At 60.4% G+C, this 22,495-nt stretch overlaps 2 protein-coding genes across 2 annotated transcripts in view; one reads left to right on the top strand and one right to left on the bottom strand.

Annotated features, from left to right (window-relative positions):
• Window positions 1-9,699: 9,699 nt before the first annotated feature.
• On the bottom strand, window positions 9,700-14,846 carry VWA1 (von Willebrand factor A domain containing 1). Its single transcript, XM_050786164.1, is given in 4 exon segments — window positions 9,700-10,746; window positions 10,748-11,394; window positions 13,004-13,561; window positions 14,673-14,846. Coding segments are annotated over 4 exon segments (1,332 nt in total). The 5' UTR covers window positions 14,746-14,846; the 3' UTR covers window positions 9,700-10,692.
• Window positions 14,847-17,865: 3,019 nt separating this feature from the next.
• AURKAIP1 (aurora kinase A interacting protein 1) overlaps window positions 17,866-22,495 on the top strand; it is a 52,787-nt gene continuing 48,157 nt past the window's right edge. Inside the window, exon 1 of the mRNA XM_050786615.1 lies at window positions 17,866-17,869. The gene's annotated coding sequence lies outside the window, so the exon portion shown is untranslated. The remainder of the gene's footprint in view (window positions 17,870-22,495) is intronic.

Genomic DNA, 22,495 nt, shown 5'->3' with positions numbered 1-22,495 from the left:
GGCCTGCGGGCGCAGAGGCACGGAGGGCAGGTGTTAGGATACGGAGGACTGGGCAGGCATGCACACCAGCCAGGGGGCTTTCACACAGCCACACCTGGACCTCAAAGCCCCCAGCCCTGCCTGAAGGGGTGGCCTGCCCCTCCACACCTGTCAGCGTTTCTTGTTAGGTGGAACGAGAGACTTGAGAAAAGAAATGAGACACAGAGACAAAGTATAGAGAAAGAAAAAGTGGCCCAGGGGACCGGCGCTCAGCATACAGAGGACCCACGCCACCACCGGTCTCTGAGTTCCCTCAGTATTTATTGATCATTATCTTTACCATCTTAGAAAAAGGGAAGTGGCAGGATAATAGGATCATAGTAGGGAGAAGGTCAGCAGTAAGACATATGAATAAAGATCTCTGTGACATAAGTTTAAGGAAAAGTGCCTTGATATGCATATGTAAACATCTTCATAAACCTTTTTAGTGCATAAAGAGCAGCATTGCGCTAGCACGTCCCACTTTTCACCCTAAGGCGGTTTTCTCCTTTCTCAGTAAACAGAACATACAATCGGGATTTACACCGAGATGTTCCATTGCCCAGGGACGGGCAGGAGACAGATGCTTTTCTCTATCTCAACCGCCAAGAGGCCTTCTTTCCTCTTGTACTGGTCCTCCTCAGCACAGACCCTTCACGGGTGTCAGGCTGGGGGAGGATCAGGTCTTCCCCTTCCCACGAGGCCATATTTCAGACTATCACATGGGGAGAAAGCTTGGACAATACCTAGCTTTCCTAGGCAGAGGTCCCTGCGACCTTTGGCAGTGTACGTGTCCCTGGGTTTGAGATTAAGAGAATGGTGATGACTTTTTTTTTTTTTTCCTGAGACGGAGTCTCGCTCTGTCGCCCAGCCTGGAGTGCAGTGGCCAGATCTCAGCTCACTGCAAGCTCCGCCTCCCGGGTTCCCGCCATTCTCCTGCCTCAGCCTCCCGAGTAGCTGGGACTACAGGCGCCGCCACCTCGCCCGGCTAGTTTTTTGTATTTTTTAGTAGAGACGGGGTTTCACCGCACTAGCCAGGATGGTCTCGATCTCCTGACCCCATGATCCGCCCGTCTCGGCCTCCCAAAGTGCTGGGATTTCAGGCTTGAGCCACCTCTCCCCGCCTGGTGATGACTTTTCACAAGCATACTGCCTTGAGGCACTTGTTTAACAAAGCACACCCTGCACAGCCCAAAATCCTTTAAACCTTGAGTCACCACAGCACATGTCTCTTGCAAGGACAAGGTTGGGGGCAGGGTCACAAATTAACAGCATCTCAAATGCAGAACAAAATGGAGTCTCTTATGTCTACTCTTTTCTAGATAGACGCAGTGACAGTCTGATCTTTCTTTTCCCCACACTGCCTCACCATCCTCCTTCCCAGTCAGACCTGGCGTGACGAGGCCCCATCCCCAGCACACGGGCTGATGCATTTGTGGGGTTTTACCCCCCAGGGATGGTCTTGGAGGGCCACATCGGGAAGGCCATCCCACATGGACGGGAGGAGGCTATTTCCTAATTCAACGGAAAGTCAGGCGATGGCTAAAGGGTCCTCTATTTTTTCACGTTACAAACGCTTTTCCTAAGCTTCCAATGGCTATTGTCGTTGATCTGCCATCAGGCACGTGCAGGCAAGAACGGGAATCCATAAGAATCGGATACCAGCCGACACGCCCAGGGTGACGAGGGCAAGCGTACGACAACGTCCCCAGTTACATTTTGTTCCTAGTGGGGAACTAACATAGGTCGACGTTTGGGTGTTCTGGGACAGAAGTACGTATTCTCCGAGCTGCTGAGGCCTAAGCATCAGGTCTCAAAATTTTCGGGGATGACAGTTTTCTCATCACAAAATTTTACCATAAAACTCTTTGGCTGGGCGCGGTGGCTCACACCCGTAATCCCAGCACTTTGGGAGGCCCAGGTGGGCAGATGATGAGGTCAGGAGATGGAGACCATCCTGGCTAACACGGTGAAACCCCATCTCTACTGAAAATACAAAAGATCAGCCGGGCGTGGTGGCGGACGCTTGTAACCCCCGCTACTCGGGAGGCTGAGGCAGGAGGACGGCGGTGTGAACCTGGGAGGCGGCCCTTGCAGTGAGCCAAGATAGTGCCACTGCACTCCATCCTGGGTGACACAGCGAGACTCTCAAAAAAAAAAAAAGAATCCATGCCCCGAACCCAGAATCTTACCCGAATATTTAATATACAGCAAGGAAAAGATAAAGGGCCTATAACTTTTTTTTTTAGACAGATTAAAAGAATGTGGCTGGACGAGGTGGCTCACGCCTGCAATTCTAGCACTTCGGGAGGCCGAGGTGGTCGAAACACGAGGTCACGAGATCGAGACCATCCTGGCTAAGGGTGAAACCCCGTCTCTACTAAAAATACAAAAAAATTAGCCGGACGCGGTGGCGGGCGCCTATAGTCCCAGCTACTCGGGAGGCTGAGGCAGGAGAATGGCGTGAACCTGGAGGCGGAGTTTGCAGTGAGCCGAGATTGCGCCACCGCACTCCAGGCTGGGCAACAGAGTGAGACTCCGTCTCAAAGAAAAAGAAAAGAACAGATTAAAAGAATGAGAGAATATGCTGGTTTCGGTGTCAAGAATCCTCTTGGGCAAGGAATTTGTCACTAACAATTGGCCAGGTATTAACCACAAATTACAAAGGAAACAGAACTAGAAAAATAAGCCTATAGAAGAGATTCTGAGACAGGAAAAAAACATCTTAGAGGAAAGAGAAACACTGACAGGGAGAAAAGAGAAAGTGAGAGAGAGACAGTGTCAAAGAGAGAGAGAAAAGGATAGAAGTAAAGAAAAGCAATCTGCCCCATTCTTTTAAAAGCCAAGAGTAGGCCCCGCGTGGCAGCTCACGCCTGGAATCCCAGCACTTTGGGAGGCTGAGGAGGGCGGATCACGAGGTCAGGAGATCAAGACCATCCTGGCTAACACGGTGAAACCCTGTCTCTACTAAAAATACAAAAAATTAGCCAGCCACGGTGGCGGGTGCCTGTAGTCCCAGCTACTAAGGAGACTGAAGCAGGAGAATGGCATGAACCTGGGAGGCGGAAGTTGCAGTGAGCCGAGATTATGCCACTGCCCTCCAGCCTGGGCAACAGAACAAGACTCCATCAAAAAAAGAAGAAGAGGGAAAGGGAAGGGAAGGGCAGGGCAGGGCAGGGCAGGGCAGGGCAGGGCAGGGCAGGGCAGGGCAGGGAAGGGAAGGGAAGGGAAGGGAAGGGAAGGGAAGGGAAACAAGCGAGTGAGCCAGAGTAAATTTAAAACCTATACTTAGGCCGGACGCGGTGGCTCACGCCTGTAATCCCAGCACTTTGGGAGGCCGAGGCGGGCGGATCACAAGGTCAGGAGATCGAGACCACGGTGAAACCCCGTCTCTACTAAAAATACAAAAAATTAGCCAGGCGTGGTTGTGGGCGCCTGTAGTCCCAGCTACTCGGGAGGCTGAGGCAGGAGAATGGCGTGAACCCGGGAGGCGGAGCTTGCAGTGAGCCGAGATCGCGCCACTGCACTCCAGCCTGGGCGACAGAGCGAGACTCCGTCTCAAAAAAAAAAAAATAAATAAATAAATAAATAAAAATAAAACCTATACTTGAGGCGAGGAGTGGTGGCTCACACCTGTAATCCCAGCACTTCGGAGGCTGAGGGGGGCAGATCACCTGAGGTCAGAAGTTCAAGTACAGCCTGGCCAACATGGTGAAACCCCGTCTCTACTAAAAATGTAAAAGCTAGCCGGCCGTGGTGGTGGACGCCTGTAATCCTAGCTACTTGGGAGGCTGAGGCAGGAGGATCGTTTGAACCCGGGAGGCAGAGGTTACAGTGAGACAAGATGGTGCCACTATACTCCAACATGGGTGACAGAGCGAGACTCTGCCTCAAAAAAAAAAAAAATGCTATTCCAAACATCAGACATTACATAAGAATACCACACTCCTTGACACCCACCCTCATCAGGGAAAGTAGAAACAATGAATCAGACTTTAAAGAACCACTTAAGGCCAGGCGCAGTGGCTCATGCCGGTAATCCCAGCACTGTGGGAGGCCGAGGCAGGTAGATCACAAGGTCAGGAGATCGAGACCATCCTGGCCAACATGGTGAAACCTCTTTCTACCAAAAACACAAAAATTAGCTGCACATGATGGCATACGCTTGTAGTCTCAACTACTCAGAAGGCTAAGGCAGAAGAATGGCACGAACCCAGGAGGCAGAGCTTGCAGTGAGCCAAGATCGCACCACTGTACTCCAGCCTGGGCGACACAGCAAGACTCCATCTCAAAAAACAAATAGCCAATCGGATTTAGATTGTGAGGTCTAACCCTGGCCAACAAGGGAACCACACAGCAGTAGGCACTACCTGCGTCAGGAATAAGAACGTTCCCCTCCCTTGTCCAAATGCTCACCATTGCTCCATCTATGAGACCCCCCTTCTGTAGAAGTAAATTTCCTAGCTGAGAGAAACGTACATTCGAGTGCTACTTCTTTTGCAACACCGAAAATTTACGTATAACACAGTGAGCCGCCGAGATCTCGCCACTGCACTCCAGCCTGGGTGACAGAGCAAGACTCCGTCTCAAAAAAAGAAGAAAGCCAGCTAGGCACGGAGTCTCAGGCCTGTAATCCCAACACTTTGGGAGGCTGAGGCAGGAGGATCGCTTGAGCCCAGGAGTTGGAGACCAGCTTGTGAAATCAAGAGAGACCCCGTCTCTACCAAAAAATAAAAAGAGGAGGAGGAGGAAAACCAAATGAGCTCCCCAGCCATAGCCAGACGCCCCCCCCCAACCCCCAAACCCCCCAATGGCCATCAGGAAGGGCTTAGTTTTATTTTTATTTTTATGTATTTATTATTTATTTATTTATTTATTTTGAGACGGAGTCTCGCTCTGTCGCCCAGGCTGGAGGGCATTGGAGTGATCTCGGATCACTGCAAGCTCCATTTCCCAGGTTCACACCATTCTCCTGCCTCAGCCTCCTGAGTAGCTGGGACTACAGGCCCCCGGCACCACACCCGGCTAATTTTTTGTATTTTTAGTAGAGACTGGGTTTCACCGTGTTAGCCAGGATGGTCTCCATCTCTTGACCTCGTGATCTGCCCGTCTCGGCCTCCCAAAGAGCTGGGATTACAGGTGTGAGCCACCGCGCCCGGCCAACAACTTTTTGCAATTAGCGGGCGTGGTGGTGCACGCCTCTGGGGCTAAGTAGGACCTAGTAGGGTATGGCTACTGGACAGGCTGAGGCAGGAGGATCACTTGAGCCTGGTAGGGCGAGGCTGCAGTGAGCTGTAATCACACCACTGCACTCCAGCCTGGGCTCAGAGTAAGAACCCATCTCTGAAAGGAAAATGAGAGAGAGAGAAATGGAGAGAGTGGGCAGAGGTGAACCGCCTCCCTCCAAGCACTGCAGCTCCGAGGGCTCTGCTCTCTGACAGACCCGCTGCATGCCCAGGCTCCTCTTCTGTTTCCTACTTCCGCCAACACCCCACACCCTTCCTAAGGACACAAAGTGCAGAAAGCAGTTTACGTTTCATCGGCCAATATGAGGCTCTGCGCGATCGCACTGTGCTGTTTTGCCCTGCGATTCCCCGCGACCACCCCTGCACCCCGCCCTGCACCCAACGCAAAGGTTTCCTGTCTGAGAGAGTCCTCCAGCATTGAGGACCTGGAGGAGTGACCGTGCAGGTTCCAGGTGCAGCCTGGACCTTGAGCCAGGATAGGGACGCAGTTGCCTCCGGAAGCCCGGGCCAGCGGGAACAGGGGCTGGAGTCCCAGGGTAGGCCCCGGCCAGGCAGTGGGTACTGGGCTCTGCTCCCAGAATTCAGGCAGCGAGTGTGGTTTCTGACCTCTGCATCTGAGCAGACCTCTGGGGACAGGGAGCTGCGTGGCACGACAGGACTGTGGCCTCCCAGCGTGGCCCGTGGCCCCCTGTGACCCAGCCGCAGGGCATCCCAGGACCGAGGCTGCAGTGGCCGGCTGCATGTCTTCCACGGACAATGCCTGGGCAGAAGCGGGCCTCTTACACCTGAGAACAGTGTGGTATGAAGTCACCACTGGCCCCCACATCACTCTGCAGCCTCGTTCTTCTCAGGGGACCTGGCCTTCAGGAGGGAGGGGCTGCTGGAGTGCAGGCAGCTGGTCCCGGGCAGCATTCAGACCCAGGCCCGGCCATGGCGGGCACCTGATGTCAAGTGCACCACGCTGTGGTCAGTAAATTCTCCAGAAAGCTCCAGCCTCTGCCTCTTCTGTCACCTTTGACCCCAGGAGGAAGCTAGGAGGCCCCTGAAACCCCACGTAGCATCAGCAAATAGACACGGCAGTGAGGCACCTGTGTGACTTTATTAGCTAAACAGACACCAGCTCCAGCCACAGGGCTCACGGTTCTCCATAGGGCTCCCTGAAACCGGTCAGCCCCTGCCAACACTCCTCAAAGTGCACTGATTCATGAGAGGCAAACGGAAGCAGCAGTGCCAGGCAGGGACGCTGGCTCCTGTCTGCATTGCCAGTATTGTGGGAGGCCAAGGCAAGAGAATCCTTTGTGGTCAGGAGTTTGAGAACAGCCCGGGTAACATAGGAAGACCCCCATTCCTTAAAAAATTTTTGCCAGGAGTGGTGGCTCACACCTGTAATCCCAGCACTTTGGGAGGCCGAGGCGGTTGATCACCTGAGGTCAGGAGTTCAAGACCAGCCTGACCAACATGGAGAAACCCTGTCTCTACTAAAAATACAAAATTTAGCCGAGCATGGTGGCACCTATAATCACAGCTACTCAGGAGGCTGAGGCAGGAGAATCACTTGAACCTGGTAGGCAGAGGTTGCAGTGAGCTGAGATCGCACCACCGCACTCCAGCCTGGGTGACAGAACGAGACTCTGTCTCAGAAAAAAAAAAAAAAAAAAGCAGGAAACACACAGCTACTGCCCTGGAGCTGATCGTCCTAAACTGTCCCCTCTCTGGCGGGAGGCTGTCATGTGGGCTGTGCCTCGGGGATTTGACTTGGTTTATTACTGTCACCATGAAACAAGAAACAGGGCGGCAACCAGCTTCCCTAGGTGGTTCCCAGCAGCGTGCCCCCCGCGTGGCCACCCCACTTCCTAGAAATCTGGACTGAGACCCCAGGCCTCTGTCTGGCTTCTCGTGAACAGCTGTCTCTGGAGAGTTTTTTTTTTTTTTTTTTTTTTTTTTTGAGACGGAGTCTCGCTCTGTCACCCAGGCTGGAGTGCGGTGGCCGGATCTCTGCTCACTGCAAGCTCCGCCTCCCGGGTTTACGCCATTCTCCTGCCTCAGCCTCCCAAGTAGCTGGGACTACAGGCGCCCGCCACCTCGCCCGGCTAGTTTTTTGTATTTTTTTAGTAGAGACGGGGTTTCACTGTGTTAGCCAGGATGGTCTCGATCTCCTGACCTCGTGATCCGCCCGTCTTGGCCTCCCAAAGTGCTGGGATTACAGGCTTGAGCCACCACGCCCGGCCGAGTTTCTTTTTTTATTTTCTTTTTTTCAGTTGGAGTCTCGCTTTGTTGCCCAGGTTGGAGTGCGGTGGTGGGAACTCGGCTCACTGCAACCTCCGCCCCTCCAGGTTTAAGCAATTCTCTGCTTCAGCCTCTGGAGTAGCTAGGATTACAGGCGCGTGCCACCACACCCGGCTAATTTTTTTGTATTTTTAGTAGAGACGGGGTTTCACCATGTTGGCCAGGCTGGTCTTGAACTCATGACCTCGTGATCCACCCGCCTTGGCCTCCCAAAGTGTTGAGACTACAGGCGTGAGCCACCGCGCCCGGCGTGTCTGGAGAGTTTCACGCACGTGCTGGAGAGCTACTGCTCTGTCATCGCTCATGGAGGCATGGACCCGAATTTCAGCCCTCTCTGCCTCTCCTTTCAGTGGCCAGCAATAGGCTGTCCAGCAAAGGACCTTGCACAACCTATCAGGGACTGGTCTGGCACGCAGCCAGCCTGAAACCCTGAGGTTGGTTCTCTTTAGATGTGGGAGCAGCCTCCCTCCGGGGTCTCCTCAAAGTGCCCAGGGCTCACCCCAGCCCTGCCCGCCCTTGGCCTTCAGAACACCTGCCACGTGGATCACAACCTTGTCGCTCTTCTTGTCTCAACTAGAGGCAACGGCAGCATGGCCCTTCCTGATTTCCAGGTGCATGTCGAAAAGCGTGCAGTGGCCTCGTGACGTGGTCAGGCCCTTGGCAAGGAAGTCCTGGCGGGTGTCAGCCTCTGCACTGCACTCTGAGTGGACTGAGTCGGGGCCAGGATTGTGTCAGGGGAGCTGGAGGAGCCACGGGACAGCAGGTTCACAGAGGCCTGGATGGAGCACTCCGGGGCCAGAGTTGTTTGCAGACTTGGTACAGATTCAAAAACTTCAAAATGCCTGGGGCTACATAAGGGGCAGCACTTCCCAGAGGAGGGCCTCTGGAAGGGGCATTCCTTGACACGGAGATGGAGGCGGCAGTGCCTTTCACCCTCTCTGGGAGGCCTTGTGCTGTGCTCGGCCTTGGTGCGCAGAGATGAGCAGAATGGAGGTAGAGCCTCTGCCAGACGGGTATGTGGGGAGCAGGGTTGTGGCCAGGGCCACCGATCTGCCCTCTCAGGACTGCAGAGCTGGAGCCCCTCCCAGCTTCTCATGTGAGTCTGAGTCGTCCACAGAAGCCACCGAGGCCATCAGGAATGAGCCCCTGGTGCCCCGCTGCCACCCACAAGGCACTCCGTGAGCTGGGTCTGGGCTCAGTGTGCAAGGGACATCTCCTCTCAGGTGACCGTGGGCTCAGATCTGCCATCACCCTGGAGAATGGGGTAGGGGGCAGGGCCTGCATGAAGGAAAGTCTACCCCTCGACAGGAGGTGGGACCAGAGACCCGAGCCTGAGACCCTGGCCACCTGCTGACCAGCAGTGCAGTTGTGAGCACGCCATCTGCAGTGACACACACAGCCCCCGGCTCCTGCTCAGGCCTCCGTGGCCTGACTTGGGGGCTGAGGGGAGCTCAGGAGAAACCCAAAGTCCAGCCAGCTGGCCCCCCCCCTCCCACCAACAGACACCTCCTGCACACACAGGCAGGGGGGCCTCCTGTGTCTCACTTATAATCACACCGGAGGGCAAACTCTGCGTGGTGAGCCTGACCCCAGCCAGCCCCCCACGAAAGGTCACCACACCCAGCTGGTGGGTGGTGCGGACTTGGGTGTCTGGTGGGGCCATGGGATGCACAGAGCTGGGTTCTCGGGAGACAGTGGCAAGGCCAGCTGTCCCGAAGGAGGCCCCTGGCACAATGCCCACCAGGTTTCAGGGAGGGACTGAGACCACCTCAGTGCTGCAGTTCCTGGGGTCACGTGAGTCCACCTGGGGAAAGGGGCAGTGGACCCCACGCGGTGCACGGTGCGGCTTTGCCAGCAGAGGGAGCCCACATGCGGCTGGGCCCAGGGCTATGGGTCGTGGCAGAGGCTGTGGTGGGAATGGCCCTGCAGAGGCCCCAGCCCCCTTGTCCTCTGCATTCCAGCCACCTGCCCTGGGCCCAGCCTCTCTGAATAAAAGGTGCACAGGGGGGACCAACGAGGCCTGGCACTGGGAGGGGACAGCTCCACCTCCTCTCCCCGGACACCCCAAAAGGCGGAGGAGAACTTCACAAGCTGTCCTGTCCGTGGCTGCTGTTTGTGGAGGAGGAAAGCATCCTGAGGAGACTGCAGGCTCGGTGTACATCCGATCTACTGAATTTTAACGTCTGGGACGTTAGTGGGGAAGAGGGGAGGTGAGCATTGCGTGACACCACAGTCCTGGGAGCCAAGGACTAGGCGGGGCAGGGAGTGCGCCTGGCTAGGCACCCCCACCCTAGGCAACTCGCCCGCGGGCCCCAGGGTAGTGAGTAGTGACAGCATGTGGCCCAGGGGCGAGACCTCTCACAGCCAAAAGATGGTGTGGTCGCTGGGGCCTCCCTGGAGAGCGTCGTCCCTGCAGCCCCTGGGAAGCGCTCCCACACAAGGCTTCCGGTCAGTGCGGTCCCGGGGCCTGACCGTGGAGGTGGGTGGGTGGGGTCACCTGTCCTCAAGGTCCTGAATGCCCGGCTCTGCCCCATTCCTCTGATTCCCAGTGGCTGCTAGCTGGACCCAGCTGGTGTCCTGGGCATGAAGGCAGGGCCACCGTCCCCAGCAGGCGCTGGCCTCCCGGCTGGCTGAGCATCCCCGCCACACCACCAGCGTCCGGGTGCCCCTACCTGCCCTTCCTTTTCTTTAGAAGCCTTTGGGACCTGACCTGGGCCAGCTTCTCCCGCGATTCCCCTTCCACTTCCTATCAGCGCCCAGGGCCCAAGCTGCCCACCCCAGGCCAGCCCTTGCCACCTGGGACCGAGTCTTCACACGTGGGAGTCTGACCGGGGCTCCTCCCTGGACAGTCCTGGGTCTGATGCTCTCAACACGACCCACGAGCCGACAGCACGCCTGACTCGGGGCGGGGATGGGGCCAGAGCTGCTGCGCGGTCCCACCAGGCGAGGCCCCAGCCCTGGAGGGCAGGCGCCAGGCGGGGAAGCCCTGTGGCCACAGGGAGAGGGCCGGGGTCGTGCGGAGTCCGCGTGGGGAAAGGCCGGGCCTGCACCCTTCTCCCGAGTTGGGCGCCTCCGCACCGGGTTCGGGACACAGGGGCCCTGGGGTCGGCGCCGGCCCTCTCGGCAGGGCGGGGACGCCGGCTTACGGCTCACGGCTCGCGGTCCCCGGGGTCGAAGCACGAGGCACGGGGCACGGGGCGTGGTCGTGGGTGCGGGCCGGCGGCCGTGCGGGCCTTGGCGGACAGCGCGCTCTCGCGGCCCGAGTGGAAGGCGGCGGTCACGGTCACCAGCTAGGCGGTGACTGGCGCCGGGCCCTGCAGCGTGGTGCAGTTGCGGCCCGCGGGCACCTCCACGCGCTGCGCCGCCCCGCGCCCCAGCGGCCCGAACTGCACGTGGTAGCCGAGCGCGGCGGCTGCGCCCAGCGCTGGGGCCCAGCTCACGCGGAGGCTGCGCGGCCGGGCGTGGGAGATGACGACGCGCTCCGGCCCGGCCTCCTCCGGGGCGGGGAGGGCGGGGAGGGCGGCGAGCTGGGTGGGGGCCGGCCCAGCCCCCGGCCCTGCCTCACCCGGCCGCGTGCGCACCCGCAGTTGCTGGGGCCTCAGGAGGCGCACGTTGGACTCAGGCACCAGCGCCACGTCGTAGTCCGTGTCTGGGTCGAGGCCGGCCCAGGTCCAGTCTGTGGCGTTCCCCGGCAGCTGCTGGCGCCTCGCAGACCGCGGCTGGGCACTGGGCACCAGCTCCAGCACGTAGTAGCCCGAGTCTGCGGTCAGCAGGGGCGGCCAGGCCAGGCGGAAGCCGCTGGACGTGATCTCCGTGGCACGCAGCTGCTGCGGCCGCATCGCGTCTGTGGGGGGTGCAGGGGGTCGGGGAGCAGCAGTCAGTTCCTCCTCCGCTCCTGGAGGGCGGCCCTGGCTGATGGGGAAGATCTGGAGATTGGAGGCCCCACTAGGAAAGACGGGGCCCCGTGGCCAAGGAGCTGCTGGAGCCATGCCCCGCAGATGCTGGGGATTCTTAGAGCGTGCCTTGGCTGGGGGAGGACTGAGGAAGGGGGTGCAGCCCCCTCACGCCCTGTCAGAAGCGCCCCTGCCTCCCTCAGCCCAAACCCAGTCCTTTGTGGAGAGGTGCAGTGGCCAGATCAGTGGTCACTGCATCAGTGACCAGGACAAAGGTCCTCAAAGACAGCAGGGTCCACGGTGGTACCTGAGAGCAGAGGACCAGCCCCAGCCTGAGTGGCCAGGCCCGGGTCTGAGGTCAGCCCGGCTCTCTGAGCTGCAGCCAGGAGATGGGAGATCACAGGGGCAGGCCCTGGGGTTCTGGAGGCGCTGCCTGCCCCGGGTCCCCAGGAGAGTGTGGGGTGGGGTACTCCAGAGGGGGACTACTGGGCCCTTGACACCAAGCCCCACATAGCCCTCTGAGTGACCTGCTGTGGCGAGGCTCATAAATGTCTGCGCTGGGTTAAAGCTATCAGGATCTTCCTCCTGTAGTGCTGGCTGCTTGTGCCACTTTCTTCCCACCCCCACCCTCAGACCCAGCCTCTTTCCCAGGAGCCCCCACCCTGCTGCCTGGCCCCTCTGCACTGCAGCCTCAGGCTTTTCCTTTCCAGCTACTTAAGGCAGTCTTTCCTCCTGGTCCCCTCCAGGCACAGCTGCACTGGGTGACCCTGGGGCCACTAGGGGTCAGACGTCCCTGGAGAAGCCTTGGGGCGGGCCGTCCACCCCTCTCCAACCCACAGTCCAACCCCTTCCGGCTCTGGGTGGATGATTAACCCACAGACGAGACTTGGTGAGATCCCCGGGGTTAGTGGTATTTTTCAGTGGCTACGGCAGGCTGAGCCAATGGCCAGTTTCCTCATCTCCAGCCTCAACTCCTTCAGGGCTTGGCTGGGGCAGAGATGTCCAGAAAAAAGCCAATGGGAGCTGCTCAGCTCCTGCCTCGGGCCTTCCCTGGCCTGGCCTCTCAGGAAATCCTCACGGTAGGCCTGCAGTCCGAACCTGTTCAAAGCCCTCGGTGGCTGTCCCGACCCAGGAGAGGTACCCCGCGCTCTCTAGGGGGCAGTCCCTGACCTTTCTGGCTCTCCCCTCTCCAGGTATGGTGGGCATGCCCAGGAGCACATGCTGCCCATCTGCAGAGTCCCCAGACTCGCAAGCTTCTTCCTGGGCCTACACCTGGGCTCTGCACTCCATGGGGCCTCGAGGTCTGGGCTGGACCTGTCAGCAGGGAGCTACACTTGGAGGTGGCTACTCAAGCCCTCATCTCAGCAGGGCGCATGGGTCAGCCGGTGGAGAGCGTGCACAGAGAAGCTGCATCACTCAGCCCTGCACCCTAGGGGTACCACAGCCCCGGAGGCCCTGGCCGCTGTTCTGGGGACATGAGATATTCCCAAAGTCTCAACCCAGCCTCTCCTCCTGCAGCTCCCAGCTAGGGATCCCTGGGCCCTGCCTCCTCCCACCTACCGAGAATGGAGCCCCTCAGCTCTTAGATGATGATGTGCAGGTCATCCACGTCCACAAAGTGCAGGTGCTTCTCGGCAGGGGCTGAGACAGCGGCTGACAGCTCTGGGAAGTTGCCTCGGCCGGTGCTGACGATGAACGCGGTGACGCCCAGGTCCTTTAGCTCCTGCATGGGGGGTCCCACGGGGTCGCTGGAACCGCCATCTGTCACCCACACCAGCACCTTGGGCACCCCTGGCCGGGCACCTGCTGCTTCAGCAAAGAGCTGTTCTTTGGCATATGCCAGCGCCAGGCCAGTGTGAGTGTCACCCATGCGCTGGACTGAAGCGCCAACAGCATCCTGGGCAGCCTCGCCTGAGCTGTGTTGGCCGAAGGAGGACTCAGCGGACGGCCGAGTGCCCACGTGCACCAGGCTGGCACGCAGGGCCCCGGTGCCCAGGGGCAGTGGAGCCACCAGCTGCCCCACAAACTCCCGAACCCGGGAGAACTCGTAGTGAGACACGCTGGCCAAGCTGTCCAGCAGGAACATCAGGTCCCCTCGGGGGGCTGATGCTGGTGGACCTGGGGGAAAGGAGGAATGCTCAGCCTCAGGTGTGGGCCCCCCAGACACCCCCACAGCAAGGCAGGGTCCCCCAGGGCCTCAGCTTTCCTTAGGTGGGTGCTTGCCCTCCCCCAAAGGTCCTAGGTTGGGGGAAAGAGGAACTCTAAGCCAAGCAAGAGGCCTGTACTTTTGGGGCTTTCACTCTGCATACTGGCCATGGGACCTACAGCTCTCTCTGGGCTGGTGTTATCCCGTCTGTGAGAGGACGACTCCCCGCTCCAAGCCCCCACACCTTCCCATTCCTCACAGACCCTGCGAGCTGGTGGAGCCGAATCCTGGCCTAGGCCCTCAGGACAGGCCTGAGCCATGGTGCTGCTCCCTCCAGGCATGGCTTTCAGAGGAGCAGCCCGAGGCTGGAGTTCAGCCACGCAGCTCAGCCTCCAGGTGAGGCACCGTGGGCAGGCACACAGCAGCAGGGGAAGGTGTAGGAGGCAGAGCAATGACCCCGCCGGATGGCCTGGCTGGAGGCACAGAACCCACTTACCAGATGGTGTCCCCTCCCCTGGCCTCCATCCTCCAGCCCACCTGGACCCACACAAGACACACACCCCCAAGCAGCCTGAAAGCCCGATCAACCCCTCGCAGGCTTCCCCCTTCCTCCCGGCACCCCCGGGGTGGAGGCTGATGCCCCCCACACCACCCCTCCGCACCAAGCCAGGGACCAGCAGCGTGCCTCAATTCTAGTCCCGGCCTTGCGGTTTTTCCCAGTGCGGTGGGGCGACTCCAATTTCCCTACCATCCCTCCACTGAGGGCCTTTGCAAGGGTAGGGAAACTGAGGCGAGGTACCCCGTCGACAGACATCTCCATCTTCCCGTCCAGGCCCGCGATCCCGCAGGGCCGGCCCCTACGCCCCGGCGCTCACGGACGGTGTCGCCTGGAGCACCTGGGCCGCCCACCTCAGGTGAGCAGGACGCTCCGCCCACGCCCACGCCCGCGCCCACGCCCGGCTCCCGCAGCCTCCCAGCCCGCCCGCCGGCCCGGAGCAGGGGACAGCAACGGCCCTGCGCGGGCAGCGGCGCAGAGCGGGCACCAGGGGCCCCAACCCCGGCCCGGCCGTCTGCCGCACTCACCGCTCTCCGCGTCGCTCCGCGCCAGCGCCAGCCGCAAGCTCAGGGCCAGGCCGAGCGCCGTCCAGGGGAGCATCGCGCGCGACGGACGGGGCGGCGCGCTCGGCAGCTCGCTGGCTGTCTCGCTCGCTCGCTCGCGGCTGCAGGGCGCGTCACCGCGCGGACCAGGCCGGCCCCGCCCCCTGGAGGCCCCGCCCCGAACGGCCACACCCACGGCGAGGTCACGCCCCCGTCCTCCTGTGCGAGCGGAGGGCCACGTGCACAAACCCCGGAGAGGCGCACCAGCGGACCCCGACACGCAGGAACACGCAGCACCAGCCGAAATACGACCGAGGCATGCACGCGTGGGCACGCACACACACACACTCCAGTCTCCCTCTCCCGGCTGAGGCTGTGCGGACCGCGCTCTCCACCCATCTCCCACCCCCAGCCGCAGGAGCCCAGCAGGGAGGTACCAGGCTAGGCCCTCCCCATGCCCACCACTGCCGTGACTCTGGGTGCTGGGGTCCCTGCAGCCAGACCCAAGAGAACCCCAGGGGCTGGCGGTGGCACCAGAAAACGTCCAGAGCCTGGTTTCACCTTGGCCACAGAGCTGGAGGCAGGTGGGTGTCTGGGGGAATAGGATACGTGTCCTAGGGACTGACCAGCAGAGATTGGAAGGGCCATGGGGTGGCACGTAGAAGGACACAGTGCCTTGAAAGGGGACAGAAGACAGGAATCTGAGGGAGACTCGAAGCTCCCACCACACCTGGGCTGCTTGGAGGAAGAGGCGTGGGAGTGGGAGACGGCTGCTTCAGGCCCTGTCCAGTGGTACCACACTGGGCCTGTTACCCATATACCCTACTCAATGAGGGGCCCAGACTCCAGGACCCAAGAAACACCCCCGGCAGGACTGGAGGGGCCCACTGGTGAGCCAGGAGCTCTTGGGTCTTGGGGTCTTGGTGAGGCCCAGACTAGAGGTGGCTGGCTGCAGGGGGTGTCCTGAGGCCCCCAGGGCAGATTTCCCTCGCTCAGGTGGGGCTGGGCCAGCAGTATCCCCTGGACAGGAGAACCCCACCCCAGCCCTCCCTCCAGTAGCCATGGCACTCTCCCTGGGCCTCCTCAGCTCAGAGCTGGGGGGCGGGGGATGGGGGTGTGTCTGCCAGGATGTCCCCTCCTTCCCCACCCTCTCCTGGAGGATGCCCCGCAGGAGAACGGATGGGGCTCCATGGGCTTCCTTCCTCCCTTTCAGGCAGGTGAGACACCGCGGGGCGTGCAGACGAGCGGCCAGCGCTCGACTTTGCCTAAAAAAGGAAGCGGCAGGCTGAGTCTGAGGAGCTGGCGGCAGGAACAAGGGAGAGCTGTGTCCCCGCCGGCGCCCCCCGCCCCCCCTGCCAGGGATCTTGGCAGTGGAGGTGCTGGCTGGGCTCCACAGACCTCAGGCCTCCGCTGGGACCAGAAATGCCTTGTGCTTCCGCCTGGGCCTGGTGGGGGGACTTTGGGTCCCCAGAGTGCGAGCTGTGCCACTCCGAGGGGCCTTACCAGGCCCCCCAGCCCCCAGTACACAGGGGCTGCTGTGGAGATGACGCTCAAGGCCACAGCCGCTGGAGGACCTGAAGTCTGACCGGAAGCTGGCTGCAGACCCTGCGGAGGCACGCCCAGGTAGTCAAGCAGGGAGCTGGGCCGAGGGTCCCCCACCCTGGGGAGGCTCACAGCCAGTGGCCTGCTCGTCCCCCACCCCTGCCCAGCAGGCGGGCCACAGTCACACCTCACACTGCTGGGCTGACGGGGAAGTTTCCCTCACTTCTGGAAAAAGTGAGTGGGTCTTCTTGGCTGTGACTCAGGCCCTCAAGGAAGCTGCCGCCCTCCTCCCTTCAGCTCGCCGTCAGCGGGAGAAGGCACAGGAGGCCTGGCCTCCACCCAGCGTGGGCCGAGCTCAGCCACCTGCCTTGCTCCCAGCTCTGCCTGGAGTCCCTCCTGCTAGGAGACCCTCCCCGTCAGCTCTCCCCCTGCTCCTCAGCCTTCAGGACTCATTCCTATGTCCTGCCCTCCACCCGCTGTCTCCACCGCAGAGGAAGGACGTGGACAGAGGGTCTCAGAGAACATGGGGTCAGCCAGAGGTGCAGTGTCAGGGCCCGGGCCGGACTTGAGGCAGACACCAGAGGAAGCACAAATATAACAGCCGGAACCCTCCACTCTCCAGGGAGAAGGGCCCGGGGTAAGATAGGCAGGGCAAGGACGGGTCAGGCCAGATCACAGTGGCTCCTGGCCCCAAGCCTTCTGCCTCCTGCAGGCATAGCCCCTGTCTGATCCTGGTGGCCTTGGGCCCCACGGGGTGGGGAGCAGCCTGGTGTGGCTGCGGCCACCCTGCCCCCACGGTCTGGGCCTGGGCTGTGGGAGTCCTTGTGCCTCACTTCCCGGAGCCGGCCTGCCCTGCCGGTCTGTCTGCAGGCAGGTGGAGGGGGTTCCGGGAAGCTGGGGACGCTGCTCTCGCCCGGGCACCGCCCCGCCCCCACCCGCCTTTGGGAATGCTCCCTCCTCCGCACAATCCAGGCTTCTGCAGAAGAAGAAGGGCCTTTTGTCCCCAGCTGGCTGTGGTCATGTTTGACCCCGGGGAAAAGGGCAGCTCCTGAAACCTCTGACCCCACCCCTGACCCAAGCCGAGGGCAGAACGCCCAGGCCCGCACCCGGCGCCTTTGGTTGCTGTTTTCCTGTATCTCATAAATGTACTCAAGCACACACTGGAACAGATGGAAGGGGCGGTGAGGGGCAGCAGTGCGGGCCTGAGGCACTGCTCTGGGGTGTGCCTGAGCCCGGGACCCCACCCCATAACAGTAAGTGGGGCAGAGCCGGGGTCACCAAGAGAGCAGGGCCCACCCAGCTCCTAGACTCAGCCTGCTCACTGGAGTCAAAGACAGGTCCTGGGGTCACTTTTCACTTCCCAGGAGCCCAGGACTGCCCCTCTGGCCCCAGAGCTGACCCCACTCAGTCCCCTGTGCCAGCAGCAGCTGGGGTGGCGGGTAGCAGCCTGGGTAGGGGGCGGGAGCCGCACCATCTGCATCTGTCCATCCATCCCTCGTCTGTGTGCTGGGCACAGCCGCACCCCGGCCTCAGTGCTGGGGACACACAGGCGCCGGGCCAGCACTGCCAGGCTAGGAGGGGTGGGCCGTGACCAGCTAGGAAAGATACGGTCTACTTGTTTTCCCTGTGAGAACGGGGGGTCACTGGGGACTCACACGCAAGGGTACTCGAGGAAGAGACTTCCGGGCAGAGAGAAGGAACCTCGAGTACTGAGACCAGGGTGGGGTGGGCAGGAGGGCCCTGCACCAGGACAGCAGGGGCAGAGCAGGCTGGGGGCCTTTGGGAGGGGTGGCCGGGCTCCTGAGTGCAGTATTCAGAAGCCGGGTGGAGGCTGCTGCTGGCCTCGGTGGGGGCAGGAGATTCGCCGCAGCGAGAACAGAGCCCGGCCCCGTGGGAGCCAGAGAGTAACAGCCTGAATGACCCCGGGTTTCCCAATAGCAGGGCCCCTTCCTTGTGTGGGTCCCCTCACTTTGCCTCTCTCCTGGGACATCCTTCCCCGAAAGGGAGAGGAGGACGACACACTGCTCCTTCCCTAGACACAGTCAGGACAGGCTCAGACCACAGCCCTGGGCAGACCCAAAACTCCCAGGGGCCTGGACCAGGGTCGGAAGGAGGTAGCAGGGAGGGACTGACCTGTGTCCACACACGAGGGACTCCCCAGAGGCAGGTTGGGCGGGGCTGGGAGCAGGGGCCTTAGCCCTCAGACCAGCCCACTAACCCTGGGGAGTTCCTGCCCCACAGCCTTCCCAGCTTACAGGCCTGGGGGCAGGGGCAGGCCAGCACAGGCCAGAGGGACAGAGGGAGCCACATCTGAGGGGCCCCCCAGCTGTTCACACCGTCTGAGGCTGTGCTTGCCAACAACTGTGCTCCCAGGAAATATTTTGCAAATCAGGAAATGACACGGGGCAAGGTGGGAAGCTCGCTCCATCCAGTGGGGCGGGGCCCCTTACTGCCCCCCTGCCCCAGAATGAGGCATGATGGGGACACAGATGGGACACACACAGGCACACACACTCCGGGCTCCCTTTCGGACAAGGCAGGGGCTCCAGCCACTGGGAAAGAACGCCAGGCAGAGGTCCCCACAGCCACCCCGAGGCCTCCACAGCCACCCCACAGTCCCCATGGCCACCCCAAGGCCCCCACAGCCACCCCAAGGCCCCCACAGCCACCCCACGGCCACCCCAAGGCCCCCATGGCCACCCTGAGGTCCCCACAGCCACCCTGCAGCTCAGCTCCTCCACCCGAGGAGTTCAGGCCCCTGGGCCAGGGGAGAGCTGCGGTAGAGACTGCAGGAAGAGGAGGCTGCTCCTGGCCCTCAGGCTGGGGGAGGGGCTCTGGGGAAAGGGGTGTAGAGGCACCCTCAGGGTGGGGGCCGGCCTGGGGACCCAGGGCCCTGAAGCGGGGTTTTGATCATGGGCGCCATGCTGGGCAAAAGTTGGGAGAGATTCGTGGGGTCCAGGTGGAGTCCTTCCCTGGCAGGGGCTAGAAGGACTGGGCAAAGGCCAACTGTATACCTGGGGCCTTGAGGAGGGGCACCCTGGCTGGGGCCCCCACCTCCTCCTCATTTCATGCCCCCCTCCTGGCTTCCCAGATGGTGGCCAATAAGGAAGCTGCTTAGGATCCATGAAAGAGGCCAGGCAAGGACCGGCCCAGGAAGAACCCAGGGGCCTCAACAGGGAGTCTGTTCAGTCCTAGGGGGTGGGGCCCCTGCCTTCCAACGTGGGGCCTGTCCTGTCCTAGGGGCTGGGGCCCCTGCCCCAGCACAGGGGCTCTGGCCTTCCTGAATCACCCCTTCCTTGCTTCTTTTCCGCAGGCCAGGCCTCTGCTATCGGGGCTATGGCCTGCCACAGGCGCGTTCCTACACCCCTCTGAACCGCCCACAGGCCCCCACAGGTGTTCCTCTGCGAGCTGATCTGGCAGCTGGGGCTGGGGCCGGGCTTCGCTGCTCCGTGCCATCAACCTCCCTGGCAGTGCGGGACCTCAGGGTGGGCCTGGGAAGCTGGAAACACCTTTGGAAACAAATGCCTGAGGCAGCTGTGGACAGAAGCCCCTGCCCAGCAGCCAAGGGAGCTGGCCTCTCCACTGAGCCTCCCCACCCCCACCAGGCCCAGCTGTTGTTTTCATGGCTCCGGGGCCAGGCGATGCTCAGCCAAGAGCTTCCCAGGAGAGCCCTCATCTTCAACCCCTAGTGGTGGCCAGAGCCAGCCCAGGCAGGAGGGGAAGGAAGGCAGCCGTGGCCCCGGGGAAGCCATCCTGGCAGCTTGGCCACTGGCCCAGCGCCTGTCTGACCAGGAAAGGCATCAAAGTCGGACTCGGATGGAGGCTGGAAAACCCCGAGACTTCTGCTGGACTTGACCCAGCCACACACCAGGCTGTGCTCAAGGCCACGGAATGAGCTTCGACCCTGATCACAGGCTGAGCCTTGACCCTGGCCCCAGACGGAGCCCAGACCTTGCTGGTCACAGGCTGAGCCCTGCTGGCAATATGATGTACTAGATCCCTTAAAAGGCCTTCCAGCAACAACCAGCTTCTGGATGAATTACTATGAGCATACATTTTTAATAGACTGCTGGGCTTCCAAGAAAGTAAATATCTCCAAGGCTCCCCCAAAATTAAACAGCAAAAATAAATAAGGCCAGGTCGGGTGGTTCATGCTTATAATCCCAACACTTTAGGAAGCCGAGGCGAGAGGATTGCTTGTGCCCAGGAGTTCGAGACCAGCCTGGGCAACATGATGAGACCCCGTCTCTACAAAAAATTTTAAATTAGCTGGGTGTGGTGGTGCACTCTGTAGTCGCAGCTACTTGGGAGACTGAGGCAGGAGGATCACTTGAGCCCAGGAGGTCGAGGCTGCAGGGAGCTAGGAGCTCACCACTGCACTCTGCCTGGGCGGCAGAGCAAGACTCTCTCTCAGTAAACAAACAGAGTAATGTGGAGGCCCGGATGATGAAGGGAAGTGGCTGGGAAAGCCGATAATTCACTGGACACACACAGGGACAGAGAGCCAGCCTGCGGCCAGCGAACAAGTATGCTTCTCTGCATAGGGGCTGCTAAACCAGGGGTCTCAAGGGTCACCGAGGGGGCCCAAGGTGGTCTCGCCTGGAAATGGGGAATAGTCTCTGGAGGGAAGCATCTCCAAGTTGGACCTCAGAATTGTCACAGATAACAGCTGACAATTAGACATTACCAAACGTTCAGAGAACCACCATGCTACTGATGAGAATCAGTAGAAACAACCATTCACAGATTTAGACCCCTAAAGACTAGGAAATTGGAATTACTTAGTACAGAATATAAAATAACTATATATAAAATATGTTTAAGAAGTGAAAACTGTAATCCAAAAAGTAAGCACGTACCAAGAGACCATAAAAAGCGATCAGACAAATCTAAAACAGAATCACATGTAACTTTTAGATATGTTAACCCCCTCCCCTTTTTTTTTTTTGAGATGGAGTTTCACTTTGTCACGCAGGCTGGAGTGCAGTGGCGCCATCTCAGCTCACTCCAACATCTGCCTCCAGAGTTTAAACAATTCTTGTGCCTCAGCCTCCTGAGTAGCTGGGACTACAGGTGTGCACCGCCATGGCCAGCTAATTTTTGTTGTTTTTTTGTTTGTTTGTTTTTAAGATGGAGTCTTGCTCTTGTCGTCCAGGCTGGAGTGCAGTGGCACGATTTCGGCTCGCTGCAAACTCCACCTCCTGGGTTCAAGTGATTCTCCTGCATCAGCTCCCAAGTAGCTGGGGTTACAGGTGCCCACCACCATAGCCAGCTAATTTTTGTATTTTTAGTAGAGACGGGGTTTCACCATATTGGCCAGGCTTGTCTCGAACTCCTGGCCTCAGATGATCCACCCATCTGGTCGTCCCAAAGTGCTAGGATTACAGACGTGAGCCATAGTGCCTGGCCTGGATATGTTAACATAATAATTTAAGATAAAATGAATGAGTTAATCAGCAGATTAGACAGAAGAGAGTAATTTGATGAGGGGGTAAAAAAGGAAGCGGCGAGGATATGGAGAAGGAATTCGTGGTGAAACTGGAGATAATGGTTGAGGGATTTCCGGAGCTGATGACCGTTGTGGACCTGTGGCTTACACCAAACAGGGTGGGTGTGAGCTCGGCCCAGCTGGGACGTGCTGGTGAGACCGAGGAACACCAGAGTCAGTGAGATCTTAGAGTCATCCCGAGAGAGCCCACAGATGCTGGCGCCTGTCTGAATGCGAGGCTGCCACAGGCTGAGCCCCGCTGCCGCCACCCGTGGGCTTCTGGAACCCTGGGCGTGGCCGAGCGTGGGCGTCTCTCCTGGGAGTCCCAGAGCCCTGGACGCCGGAGGCCGGGACCTGGGCAGACGGGAGAGGCCTTGGGGCTGGGGCCTGACCCCCTCCTCTGAGGGCCGCCTGCCGGGCTCTGCCTTGCCCTCCCCTCCCCTGCACTCCCCTCCCCTCCCCTGCACTCCCCTCCCCTCCCCTCCCCTGCACTCCCCTCCCGTCCCCTCCCCTGCACTCCCCTCCCCTCCCCTGCACTCCCCTCCCCTCCCCTCCCCTCCCCTCCCCTGCACTCCCCTCCCCTCCCCTCCCCTGCACTCCCCTCCCCTCCCCTGCACTCCCCTCCCCTCCTCTGCACTCCGTGGCGGGGGCGGGGCTGCGGGCGGGGGAGGCCGGGGTCGTAGCCGGGAGCGCTGCGCGCGCAGCCAGGAAGGGGGAGCGGGCGCGACCCTCAGTTTCCCGGGCCGGGCCACGCGATGGGGTCCCGCGCGAGCTCGGA

This window comes from Macaca thibetana, chromosome 1, assembly GCF_024542745.1.
Source record: "Macaca thibetana thibetana isolate TM-01 chromosome 1, ASM2454274v1, whole genome shotgun sequence".
Classification (NCBI taxonomy): domain Eukaryota; kingdom Metazoa; phylum Chordata; class Mammalia; order Primates; family Cercopithecidae; genus Macaca; species Macaca thibetana.
The sequence above is the reverse complement of the archived record's forward strand: the minus strand, read 5'-3'. Positions and strand labels throughout refer to the sequence as shown.